The following is a 14,340-nucleotide window of genomic DNA, read 5'->3' as shown; positions in this document are numbered from 1 at the left end:
GAGTCAAAAGAATAAAAATTTTAAAAGGTAAAGTCACGATGCAAAGAAATAATTAATTACCAAGATTCTAAAATATACACATAATTTATATATTTCTTTCTTCTCATTATTCATTAGATAGAAGTAATTATTATTAGCAAGAATTTACTATCCGGATGAAAATTTACCTGACAAAATTGGACGATTTTTTTCTTCCAGATTTTATCAGGTCTTCATAAATTTGATAACTATATCATAATGCAACTTTAAAAATAGGAAAATTAACTCGGACATAAGAAAAATGGTTGTTATTATTGTTCTTTTCAAAATGGGTGGAGAGTATATATGTTGATTTTAATTTTACTTTTTGACAGCTTCTTATCTTTCATTTGTGATCTTAAATCAGACGTGAGCTGAAAATCTAAATGATGATTGGACGAACATATTAAAATGTAATTCAAATATATTGTGTATTTTTTGAACGGAGAATCTGATACGGTAAAAAAGGTTGTCAAACATTATCGACTCAAGTTGTCGCAGGGCGTGGGTGGGGGGGGGGGGTGTTGTTTTTAGTTCATCATTTTTGTGTAGATGGATGCTACAAGCACAGGAAAAGTTGTGTGTTCATTCACAATTTATATTTTTTTCTTCATTTTTTATTTGCCAAAACCCCCCGCCCCCCGCCCCCCACCCGTCTGCAAACTTCATATTGGTCAATACCAAAATAAATGGCAAATGGCATCTTTAGTACGCCAATGTTTCGGGATAGATTTCATTTTAAATTCGTCTTTTTTTCGGTTGGTTTGGGATGGCAGGTGGGTGGGTGGGTGGGTGGGGGGGGGGGGGGGGTGGTTGGAAGTATAGGGGCTGATCACTAAAACATTAGTCATCATTAAATTCTTCATTAGGAGCTGATTAACGCTGAAATAAATTCAGCCTCTAACTTATCACGGACATTTATCTTTACACAAAATGGGTTAAGCGTGACCCTAGTTTCTGAAATGGGAAAGGCATTTTATCGTTGAAAAGAAAGAAAACATTCAAATGAAAAACATGAAAATTTAGGGAAAAAATGTTGATCTGTAAAACAAATAATTGAGTAATTAAACATTATTGCGCTTCGCTACATTCGTCCAAACGAGCGGTGAAGTGCGTGTCGGCCAAGAATAAGACATTTAACTACCTGTTCCCCATGATTTTGCATTTGCCGCCGTACACGAGTAGCCGAAACAATTTGTCGGCCGAAGTTGCACTCCTGTCAAACATTGTACTTCAAGCCAAAAATTTACTAATTTTTTTTTTAAATCTCCATCCTAAGTGAAAATTAACAGTCCTTGTTTAGACCCTCTTGTGTTCTTGGATATTTGATTTAGTTGAATAGTTGAATTACTCCTAGTGCTGCTTATTACAAAAAATTTAATGTTTATTGACAATTAGTACTGGTAATTTAATTCAATTCAATTCAGAAAAAAACCAATGTGTGGCTTTTAGACTACATAAAAACGATTTCTGAAATAGTCCTCTAAATCATAAGCCAAAATATATTTATTAATATGACAAAATCATTAGAATAAATTTTGCTAATACTTCCATTACAACGCAGAGGTATACCCTAAAATTTCCGCCTCAGCAAAATTGGCTCGAAAATTAGATACATGCAATGATCGAAATTAGGAGAAAGAATTTGTATCTTACTTTTCGCAAAAGGGGTTCCGCCAACTTTGCGAAAAAAAAATTCGGAACGAAAAGTAGGTTACAAGTCTTGAAGCAAGTTTCCGTTCAATTTAGGTATCTATTATTTCCGCGCATTTTGTGCATGCAATAAACAATTTAATAAAGATTTAGTTGAAGCTTTCAAAGCTTTACAGTGCTTTTAATACATACAACCACAAAAACTGATTTTTTCCGAAATATCCCTCGCACATCAAAGGCTTTGTATATCAATGTGGGACTGGTCAATTTTAATAAGTAGTAATAAATAGTAGTAATAAGTGGTAATAAATAGTAATAAAGTAATATAAGTAGTTATAAAGAATTATTAATAGTAGAAAGTTAGGCTTAATTAAATAAATAGTAATTAAGTTAGGCTTAATTGCGGATTATATGCGAAATCGAGCTACCTTGCGTGGGAAAAGTCGATACATAAAATAAGCAGATGCGTGATACAAGCCGTGTAAAAATAGGTTATAGAGTTTTTACTTGTATTTCGCGGCTAAGATTAGGACACTTTTGCGAACACGGGTTTCTAGTCTCCCTTTCATTTTGCCGTTTTCTGCAAAAGTAGCCATTTTCCGCAATATTGTTCCATTTTTAATGTATTAACATAGTAAAAACGAACACCAGATACACGCATCGGGTATATCTGCCTTTGACGATTTGGGTATACCTCTGCGTCGTAATGTCAATGCTTTTGTTTCTTCTATGTGTATTTTTAAAGTGATTTGTTTGAAAAAATTTTTTTGTTTTGCTGAAAATACAAATTCGTCCCTGAAAAATACAAGATCAAAACTATTCTGTAGATAGTACTAAAACATATATAACTTTTTTAGCCTGATTTCGTATTAACCAGGTCAGAAGTTTCAACATCCTCCTCGATTCAAGAATTTGTCAATGATCTAATAAATTGTGAGGACTTTGGGAAAAACAGTGTATGATTTTTGCACTGATGAAGTAACTTCGTCTTCGTTCTCAACGCATTTTTCCACACCTTTGTGTTTGTGTGGAGAAAACAGTGGAATGGTAACATTTTGACCCCTTAGTTAGAATTTAAATTTTTTTTACCTTCCTTGATTGGATTCACGACCCAATGGGTGAAAAGAAAACCCATTTTTGTTATTTAAGAAACAATCTTATGCTAGCCTTCAAGTTTTTTTAGATTTTAGTTTATGAAAATTTCTACGTTTGAACTCAAAATTAAAATTTTTGTTTTCACACACTTTTCATTTTTTGTGTTTATTTTTGGGCTTAGTCCAGGACGAATCGGCCAAGCTTAATTTGAACGCACATAACTTTTCTCTAAAACCATAGAGCATTCGGCAAAGTATTAACAGTGAAGCTTAAAAAATCGAGGACTTACGAAACAATTAACTAAGTTAGAAAAAGTGTTAAAAACAATTTTTGTTTCGGGAGTATGTATGAGTAAATTTAAGCAATTGCTTCACTCTTTTCATGAGCCTGTATGAATATTATTATTAAAGATACCAAGATCATTACTGTTTGAATATGATATACCGAGAAATGGAAAAATTGGAGTAAAGTAATTCCACCATAGATGCTGAGAATCATACAATTTTTCCGGTCTGTTCAATTTAGAGTTGGTGATGCTATTGAACCACCAGTAGACAGCCAAGCAGCGTTCTCAAAAAACAGCCATCCACAGTAACATTTTTAAAAAAAATGATATCCTTGATATTATCCGATAGATCATTGAAAAACATCGTCTTCATATTTATTTTTTTGGCTTTTTGGAACAGTGCTATACAAAAAATGATACCCTAAAATTTGAGAAAGGTAAACAAAATCAATTTAATGTACTTGAGAGAAGTCTACTGTATAACACAGAAAATCACTTTTGTTGATTTTATCGTCTTTTGAAGCTCGAACACTTTTCTAGATGGTCTTTATATTTCCTATAATTCATTTAAAAAATTCTCACAGAATAACCACCAGCATTTATATATATGGCCATAGAATATACTATTCGGATAATAAAGACGTTTTAGATTTGTTTAATTAGGTATTGTTCGTTTATGTACATTTCCTGGATACCTCTTGAAAAGTCGTTTCACTAGCATGGTGTCCAAGGTGTTGAAATTAATTGTTGTTCAGTAAAAATTGTCTGTATCTTCAAATATTCATATTCAAATATAACTCTGTACGGCTGATACAATTATTTGTTTTTGCTGCAAACTTGAAAGTTTATAAAATTCCCAAATAAGTTATACCATATATCTAAGTGATAAAAATGATCATATTATACAGAAATCTGATATAAATTTCAATGTTTTATGTTTTAAACACGTCCCATAATAACTACACGGAAATACGTAAAAAGTATTCGAAAACAGTGGTTTATATACTTTTTTCGCTCTTTAAAAAATTACGCATGTTTGCTCTTTGATTATCAGTGATTGATTAACGGATTTTGTATGACAGCCGGTACATCAAGCAATTTGTATTTGATTACGACCAACCACTAACGACTATTTCCTTAAATTGCTATTATAAAATAATTGCGTTATCTTTAGCTCGACATTTTATTTGTGACATTTTATGATCAATTAACTTCAGTTTAACATGCATGTGTTATTATGACCATCATTTGATAGAGTGATTTGTTTCGTGACTGAACTGATCACAATTGGACTTCATTTTAAGATCAATTAATGTTACACAAATAGTTGATCAGCTGCCCCGCCGTATTGACCAAATGTTGTTCAATAATTAACCATTCGTTTCATATGATCAAACATAAAAATGAAACCATCTTACGTAGACAGCCTTTAGTCGTCCCATTTTAAAGAAAAAACAGGAAAAACGTGCTCTAAAAAGCGAAAAGATAATTACTGTGTTGATTTAAACACCGTATCATAGCTGGAGAAAGAATGCCAGAAAAAACCAATGGATTATTTCAAAATGAACATATGGATCAAAATTGAACCCCGACGAAAAACAACTACGCGAAAAAAAAATTATCCTGAGTAAATTTAGCCAGCGTTAAAAAATATTTGTTCAAAAAATTGAGTATATGCAGCCACTTTGTGACTACAGTGATTCATTATCAACTACTTTAAACTCTTCCAAGGAAACATAATTGAAATATGTATTTGAGGAAAAATCAAAAATAAAATAGTTGAGCAGTTCGAATGATTTTTTATGACTTCTCTATTTCAGTTTGTATTGCTCAAAGAAATCGTTATAAAATGCTTTTTTACTGAACTTATATTGAACTTAAAAACAAACAAACATCTGAAATAGTTATTTTTAAACTATCTCCTAAATTTCGCAAAAAAATATTCTGAGAATCTTTTGCGCTAAATGGACGATAAGGCTTCCGCATCAGTCAATAAAAGTAGAGTTCCACCGGAACGAAATTGCAAGATTATTCCAAGCTAACCATTTGTTTTGCAAGATCTCGTAAGGTAATCATCGTCTTGTAAGATCTTGCAACCGTTGTTAGTCAATTTTTTCAAGAAGTTCGTAAGATTTTACACAACTATCAGCTGGCCTTGACTAAAGTGCTATCAATTATTCAGATTTTTGACGTATCAAGAACAGCAATACTGATCCAATGGATGAAAACACTCGATTCAATCGGTTTTTTTTTATCATAAAATGGGTTTCAGCTCTCTTTCAACATACCTGAATACTTCACCCCTTAAACAATAGTAATATTATCAAAGTTACGTTCTCAAAATGCACAATGTTTTGAATATCAAAACAGCAAAGGGTCCGTGTAGGATCTGACAGTCAGTCGCGTAAATCTCTTTCAGAATAGTGAATGGTGATCCAAGAAAACCATGAGCTTACTAAAATTTTTCATAAAAGACTTTTCAATGTGGAGAGCTATCTTGTCAGATTCTTGCAAGTTCGTTCCAAAGAGCTTTAATCTAAATAAATTAGGTAAATAATTTTTTAATAGTAATTACAGATCGACAAACAAATTGATAATTTTTTTGCTGGCTCATTCGCCTTGACAGGCAAAAGTTACGCCTCAAAAAAATTTTTATTGACTGACTTTTATATCTTCGACAAAATTTGTGAAAAATGTTCAGTCTTTAGTACATTGATTGATTCTTAGAAACTACTTTCTCATTGTTAATTTTTTAGTCAAACACCTTTCTATTCAGAAAGCCAATAAAACGCATTATCAATATTGTACACTGAGAATGCGCAAACATATTCTGATTAGAACTACAATTTGCAAAATTTCTAGAAACGAAAAATTGAGTTCGCAAGATCTTTCGATAAACTTTTCAGCACGGCTTCGCAAACGCTTTGAATGAACTTTTTCGAGATGATGGAGCACTTTGCAAGATTCTGCCGGAATCTTGCAAGATGTTGTATGAAAAAAGTTTTTAACCGTTTAAACGATATTTACAAAACAATGAGTGCTTTTTTGAAGGTTCCCGACACCTCTTCCAGTTTTTTTTTGCTGAGCCATTTCGGAACTAATTGTTAACGTTAATACAATTACATTCATTATCTTACATTTGTTTCTATGAAACTAAAGGATTGAGTGATGAAAAGTTGAACACAATATAGTTCTCTTCATTATTTTTATTTTAAATTATAACTGGATCTTTAATACTGCTCTGTTGTTGTTTCCACGTCTTTGCTCTCGGGAGCGAAGGGAGTCACTTAATCAAAACCGACCAGAGCTTCCACAAATTTAAGTAACAAAAATCGGTATAAATTTTAAGCGTTTTCAGGTTCCTAGACGCGTCCCAATGTTAACCTTGCAAGATCACATGAGCTGATGCTTATTCTGCCAGAACTAGCAAGATCATGCTACTCTTGCAAGATTCTCAGAAGTTTTCAAGATTAACTTCAAATTTCCAATTCCAGCTATTTTTAACTGCCCGGGTCAACGATCATACAACTTTCTTTGATTTCGTACTAGGTCATATATGATTCTTAGTAATCATACTAGGTCATATATGATTTGTATGAGTTCTTGGTAGTCATACACGGTCCACATATGATTTCCTATAAATCATACAGGGATCATACAAAAAATTTCATAGACTAAAAACTGTATAATTTTGATTTCTTTTTGAAGTTGAAAAAAATTCTCGGATTTCATACAAGGTCATATATGACACATAATACATTGACTGGTGCCACAAATTTTCTTATAATGTAGTCAGAGGACTTATTTAATTATTATATCGCATTTGAAGTCCACATTTGGTTCTTTGTGTGCGCTAAAAGATTAACTTTGTGGTTTAAACATATTCAGAAAACGAATTTGACGTTATATGCAATTTTTTTGTGATTATTTTTTGTAAATGAGCATTTATAAGGATAAACTGGCTTCAGAGTATGTCCAAAATTTTCTTATCTATTTGGACGTACTCTTTTATTTAGTGCCTATCTTTGCAATTGATACTATGCGTTAGGGTCTTATGGCGGATCACAAAGTGATGCCGGGGTATCATATAGGTGATGCCCTACCGAATAAAAACAAAAAAATAAATGGTAAAACATTTTCGAATAGATGAATAGATGTATGATTCTTTTTTTTCGAAAAATAGATGTATGATTCTTGGTATTCGTACTAGGATTATATATGATTTCTTTGGTTTCATAGAAGGATAGTACTAAGAAATCAAGTATGGACAGTATGAAATCATATATGATCCTTGTATGAAACCAAAGAAACTTCAACCCGGGTGTTTTTGGTGCTATAAGATTATTGTTGCCCCTTCTTCTCTAAAATAGGGTCTTTCAAATTCAAATTTGTTTACGAAAAATTATTTTTCAGTAAAGTTTGCTCTACTTTTTTGATCCTCTACTTTTTAGAGCGCGTTTAGTGTTCTTTTTCGTGGGCTCTTTTTTGCCGTTTTTTGCACTTACGACGTAGGTTTTAGGGTGCTCTTTGTGACCCTCTCCCTAGTCTTTTTGACTCAGACCCTAGGTTTTTATTTTCTGGGCGCTGCTTGTGCCCATGTTTGTTTTGGGTGGTCTTGGGTATGTAATCTTTGCATGTATATTTGGGTTTTTGGGCATAGGATGTAATTTTGGCGCTATTTTTTGTTCTTTTTTCACTCTGAGACTAATATAGGTAGAAAACGATTTTTTTTCAAGACGCGGTCAGTTTAACAAGAATGTTGCAAAGATTTCACAAGAAAATTTTGCAAGATACATAGCGAGTTTCGAACAGGCTATAGCCAAAAGAATTATTTCTGAAGCTCATTTTGGCAGCTAAAAAGTTGACCCAGCGATGATCAACTTTCAAACATCACTTCGAAAACGCGGAGTTTTTTTAAAAAAAAAACTTTTGTGGTAAACGTAAACATATCATCTAAAACAGAAAATTATTGCAATTTAAACTATTTAACAACAGAAATTCAAGTTAGTAGTGAGAAATTGGTTATAACGGTTAAGTTAGTGTATTACGTGACAGTTAATTTATAACTCAACAAATATTTAATAATACCATCTGCATCTAAAACTAGACATCTCAGTTAAGTAGAACCGTTAATCAGATCTATCTACTTTAATTAGTTAATTAGTTGGTCTATACCTAGTAAATGAAAATGAAAAATATCTAAGTTAGTAAGTTATACAGAAGATTAAGTGTATTTTGAGATCGTCGAGACAGGGATGTTAACTAGCCGAAACTGCATCTAGTCGATTTGTTATTTTTTTATTTATTTCATAATAGCCATTAATTTCTTTTTACTAGAAAAATATGGAAAATTGCCAAAATATTTATCAAAAATTTTGATTACGGTTTGATGGTCTCACTTTGTTCGGCCTAATTAATTAATTAATTAATTAATTAATTAATTAATTAATTAATTAATTAATTAATTAATTAATTAATTAATTAATTAATTAATTAATTAATAGAAAATTCGGCTAATTAACATCTTCGCTCGCAGTAGCTTGTGAGGTGTTGTAAATTAAAAATTGTAGTCTAATGATTAAACATCTGTAAAGTGTTCGGCATAAATTGTTAGCACATTCGTGTCAGAGTAAGTGTGTCATTGTAATGGTCAGACAGACAGTCGGATACATCTTCTGAAATCTGATTGGATGCCGAGAAGAGCCAGACGAGTATATTAATTACAATAGATGTCTATACATTACGCTATACGCTAACAGTCGCGACAGAGCAGCAGTTTAGTGTGAAAATTGTGTTCGTGATTTGAAATTAGATTAAAGTTTTTTATCCAAATGATTTAAAATTTCTTAAGAGTTTTTAATAAAACAAAGTTCATTATAAAAAAAATCGAGAGCAATGATTTCGTATAACTCACTGCTCTGTGAAATAACGAGTACTGAACTAATTATTATGTAACGAGCGGCTGGCTGTTCGTCTGTCTGAGTTATGCAATAAAACGTCGAGAAACAGAAAAGAGAACAGACAAAAACGCAGCTTCTAGATCTCCGAGCGAACACATTCTCTCAGTTACATAACCGATTACGCATTACTCTGACACTACAAGTATGTCGTTGACCTATGAGATCTGTGATGACGTAATATGAGAAGTAACTGTTGCGTGACATAATACTGTACCGTCCAATGGCATGTTGATGACGCGTTGGTGTTGCCCAGTTCTCGACCACCAAAGATCTTTTTCGGTCAGTGACCAAATGTCCGCAAAATCCTCACCGCTTGTGGCGGTAAAGTCTTTGATCTTAACGTCTGTAAGCCAGAGATACACATATACACTCATTAGTTCGTTAATTTTAGGTTTTATGTTTTCGTAATAAGAAGTTAAAATGGTGCAAAGCTGGAAAATTAGTTAAACTTGTAAAAGTTTAGGCCAGAGTTAAGATTAATAACTGTTAGTTTTAGGATTCGAACAAGTATCTTACTTAAGGCCCTAATCACTAAATTTTAAATACAAGACTAAGCAAATTAAACATCAAACACGTACATTTTAGGCTCAAAAACAATACCTACGAATTTTTGCATCGATTTTTGGAACTTTTGACGGACGATATTTCTTGCGCATGAATTTCAATGCAACTTTCTCTGCATTCACTTTATTTACAATTCCTACAAACTTGAATCACTTTTCCCAACGGCTCAAAGTGTAAACAAGTAAACAACGCATGAGAGAGGGAACAAACAGTTTCAAAAGACAGCATTGCAAACAACACACTTAAGACCAGTAAAGCGTGAACAAGTCTGTGGGGGAAATTTTATGACTTTTTATGGCAAATTTTATGGTATTCAAAGCCAGAAAGGAAACGATTCTTCATATAGAGTGTCTGACCCGAGAGAACTGCAGTGGCTATAAAAACCATTGAGTGGTCATAAAAGGCATAGTGCGTACTCTTTATGGACTTTTGATCAGGTCCAGGAAAAGAGCCCATAATACTCCCAATGATGCGTGTTCAAAAGAAACCCAAGATTTTTGCCCAAATTAAAGATTAACAATTATATGGTAGTTCTGGACCTCTGAAGAAAACTTTGGAACGAAATTATGGTTAAAAGGTACTTAAAATCAAATCGAACTCTTTTTAATAGTGTCAAGTTAGTTTGAGCTACAATTTCTGCTTCAAAATGAACCTTGAAACGGTAAATTATCCTCTACAAAGCTATATCAAAACGATTCATTTCATCAAATTAAATCATGAAAGAAGTCAAATTACGATTTGTCAAATTATAAAATTGTTTTTATTGACAATATAGATGTTATTTTTTCAAACAAAAATGTATTAAGTTGATAAAAAATTTCATAGCTCCTATGAAACTTGTTTTTTCACTTGTTTCAAACTGATAAGTAAAATAAGCGATGTACACATATGTCCGAATAAGAAGAGATTAATAGTAAAAAACAAGAAAACAACCAGTTTGAATATTGGGACAGATTTTTCGGGTGCGCTAATCTCTTTAATGATCTGCGTATGCAAAAAAAATCTATGGAAAAAGTTTGCTTTTATAATTTGTCATAAAAAGCAATATTCTCAAAACAATTTCTTTTCAAAACTAGGTCAACATTATCAAAAATGAAATTTTACATTCTATTGGTAAATTGGTTTAAGCAAAATAAGGTGTACAGCTAGCTTAACCAAAAATACTACAAAAGTGCCGGTCAGCTAGTCTTGTATAAAGTTATCAAAACTTTCTATCAACGATATACTTCTAGGCTGCACTTCATGAGAAAAAAGGTTCACTTCTCTTAAACACTGAAGTAGCACTTTAAGTTAATTTCTTTGCGCACAGATTGAGAAAAATTCTCATAAAGTTCTCAATGAATTACTTGAAATTTTTGTTGAGAAATGAAAAATTACTGGCGTAAAAAAATTCAAAAAATTGTAATAAGAACAACAAAACTACGTCTAAAAAAGTTTCACCGTCGGCAGTGAAAAAATACAACTCCCTGGCAGTTGTCTGGAATCAGGAACTAAAGAAATTTTGGATCTTTTCCGTTTGTGCACCCCAGCTTAGTGGGCGCATATTATTTGCAACCCCAGATGCACGTGTCATATTTTTAGATAATGATCTACTATGTAATGGCACGTGCTCTGTAACTGGGGCGAATGGAACCAATGGAGAAAATCAAAGAAAGGGATCACAAATAATATCGATAGGCTGAAAATTGAACGTACGCTATCCAATTTGCCTAAAATTTTTCTGATACAATCAACCAATCAAAAATTTTCTCCCTTCGTTGAAGCAGATAACGACTTGCTTGAAAAAACGTGAAAAAATGGCTGATAGTCACGCCATTTTTACTACAAAAACAGAAGTATTGCAACGGAAATGTTGTCAACTTCAAAAACGTCTTAACAGTAAAGAACAAACCAAAATTAGAAATTATAATTAACATAGATGGCTCAAAAAAACTCTACACCTTTTTCATGACCAAAAGGAAGCTTAGAAGATTTTATTCCTTAAATTTTGTGAAAAAAAAATTCAATGGCATATTTTTAAAAAAAAGCAACAACAACGTACGAGCTTGTTTCTTGATCTATACTAAAAAAAAAACTCCCATGAAGTTAGGAAAATATAAAGAGCTCAATGTATAAAAATTTTAAAAATATCTTTTTTTTCTTTTATATTTGTACAAATGCAGGTAGCCCAGAGTTATTCAGATAGCGCTGTATACTTTTAAGCTCTAAGGGATTTTTTCAGCCAAACTAAATGAAAGTACATTTGCTAAAAATAGTTACACTTAGTAAGAAAAGAATCAATAAGAAACTACAATTTTCGATCGAAATTTGCCTATTGACAGATAGATGTGTATATAAATTACTGTAAACTTAGCCAACAGTTATCAACAATCAAAGGCAGATTTAACAGTTTTGCAGAAAATATTTGTGCAAATTACAGTTTCACTCACTCAGCTAATAAAATTTCAGTCATCAGTTTTTTTAATATGCATAACAGTTGAAAAATTACGCAGTACTTTAAAGTGTGAGCTAACAAGTTTTCAACAATAGCCGCTTCCTGTAAAAAAAGAAACACCCGCAACCTTGTCTGGTAATTTTTTTTAAAAAACAAACTATTTCATTTTTCACAATGAACAAATTTATATTTTTGCCTGACTTTGAAACGCTTGCTTTTAATAGTTTTCTATAGTAAATGAGAGGTGTGACGAGACTTATGGCAATTTATGCATACCTTCAAAAAGATGCGATATTATCAAAAATGGGGGGTGGGGGTCATATTCTATGGGATAGGGGACAAGAAAACAGTTCCCAAATAGGATATGCACCAAATTTTTAGTCAAAATATTTTGACTGTCTTTTTTATACTTTAATTTTACAAATTCTTCAACGAGTTTGGCAGCATAATTTTAATAAACATTTTTTTATTAGAAACTTATAACTTGCGCCAAATCTGGAAAAAATTTTTGAGTGTGAATTGCCACGGATTCAATAATATGATTTGACCTAATAATAGACAGATATTGTTTGGACTTATAGTGTTAATTTAAAATAATTGATACAACTTGCTCACACAAAAACAAAAGCACGCCAATTGCAGAAATTTTTCACTACCTGTTTTTTGCAACATGTTAAGGAAGATAAACAGAATGAACAAATAACTCACCCACAAACGCACTGTTACCCATATAACCCTTCCGAAGCACTTTGATTTTGAGTTCTTTCGAATCTTCGCTGACAGTGTATGACCTCTTTTCGAGAGACAAGTAAGACCATTTGAATTCGTGTCTCAGCCCCGTCACTCGGTTACCGCCTGAAATCGAACAAAAAAACAAAATGAACAAATTTTCTTATTCCAATATTTTTTTCAATTCACAAACTTTTCTTCGGGAAAAATATCACGTAGAAACATGTAAACTATAATTTTTCAATAGCAATTCAAATCTTTGCGTGTTTTTTTACCCTTAAAACGAACTGAACGCAACTTTTTTTGGTTTTTGAAACCAAGAAAGCAACGCTTGAAAGCAAGTTACGATTGACAATTAAACTACAAAGAAAATTTATCGACAATTGAAACAAAAGCTTGTGTTCTCTTAACTTTGATTGGGAAAGAACGATTAATATAAAGCAAAAGCAAACTACTGAAACAAATAGTTTTTATCAAAAGCATGTAAAACCATGCTTTTTTATTTCCTGGAAAATAATTGCTTTTGCTCAATTTAGGTTTTAGAAATCTTTTCTAATTAAACACGCGATATAGAAGGCTCTTGAAAATGGATAAGATTTTGTCACATATTATAACATTTAGTAAATATATACACATTTAAGCTACTCGATGTTTTACACTAACTTACACTTTTTCTGAAAATTAAACCATGTAATGACTTAGTTACCTGGGTCGAGAAGTTGACGCCAAAAATTGTTACAAAATCTAAGAGTTGCAGTGAATGCGGTTGATGATTGTAATAATTTTTGCTTTTGGCGCTGAATGTGGTCAAAACTGTGAAAAAACCTCACATCTTACGTCAATACACCGGTTAAAAGCTCTCTGGTATTCTTCGGTGAAATTTTGCAATGTTTGCGGTTTTAGCGGTGAATTTGTTATTTCACCGCTTCATTTTGGGAATGATTATTTTTTCTCAACGCTTAAACTGTAAAAATAAAATTTCACCGATTAAAATTGCTTATCTTACAAAATTTCAACGCATACGTTCTCCATACAATGGAATGAATTCGATAAACAATCACAATTTTTTTCACCGCTTTTCACCGCATTTTTTAGAATATTTTTTCGACAAGACACCAATCCGGGTTTGTTTTACTGGGGAATTAGTTAAAATATATAGGAATCGAAGGTTTTATGGTTATGATTAAGTTTGAAAAACTCTTTATTGTCATAACAGAGTACGACAATGCAAAATGAAAAGATCTCCTGACTAATTTGAGTCAGCCACTCTCGAATAAAAGGTGTTATACCAATACATCATCGAAAAAGTTCCGTGTCTTAGAACCAAATTAGTTAGATGTAGCAATTTTTTGCACAACGATATTAAATTCAGCGAAGGTTTGTTGAATGTAGCATTATGAAAACTCGAAAAAAATTCACAGTATATTTTACATCTAAATCTAATATAATGTCATCACATTCAGTCACCTCGAAAACTTAAATAATATCGAAGACTTCAGTGATTGCAAACAATGTCTTCAAATCAAAAATACTCAACGCTTATTTCCTCGATGTCATTTTTTTTAGTTCGCCTTCAAGCTTCTGCGTTTGCCAAATTTTTG

The 14,340-nt window shown here is 32.1% G+C and overlaps 1 protein-coding gene across 1 annotated transcript in view; it reads right to left on the bottom strand.

Annotated features, from left to right (window-relative positions):
* LOC142352082 (extracellular matrix protein 3-like) overlaps window positions 1-14,340 on the bottom strand; it is a 100,896-nt gene that overhangs the window by 32,712 nt on the left and 53,844 nt on the right. Inside the window, exons 11-12 of the mRNA XM_075404445.1 lie at window positions 12,719-12,865; window positions 9,227-9,355 (exon numbers count right to left, since the gene is read on the bottom strand). Coding sequence (XP_075260560.1) covers window positions 9,227-9,355; window positions 12,719-12,865 — 276 coding nt within the window. The remainder of the gene's footprint in view (window positions 1-9,226; window positions 9,356-12,718; window positions 12,866-14,340) is intronic.

The sequence above is a fragment of the Convolutriloba macropyga genome, chromosome 13 (assembly GCF_964194025.1).
Source record: "Convolutriloba macropyga chromosome 13, txConMacr16.3, whole genome shotgun sequence".
Taxonomy (NCBI): Eukaryota; Metazoa; Xenacoelomorpha; order Acoela; family Convolutidae; genus Convolutriloba; species Convolutriloba macropyga.
This window is presented reverse-complemented; position numbering and strand designations above follow the sequence as displayed.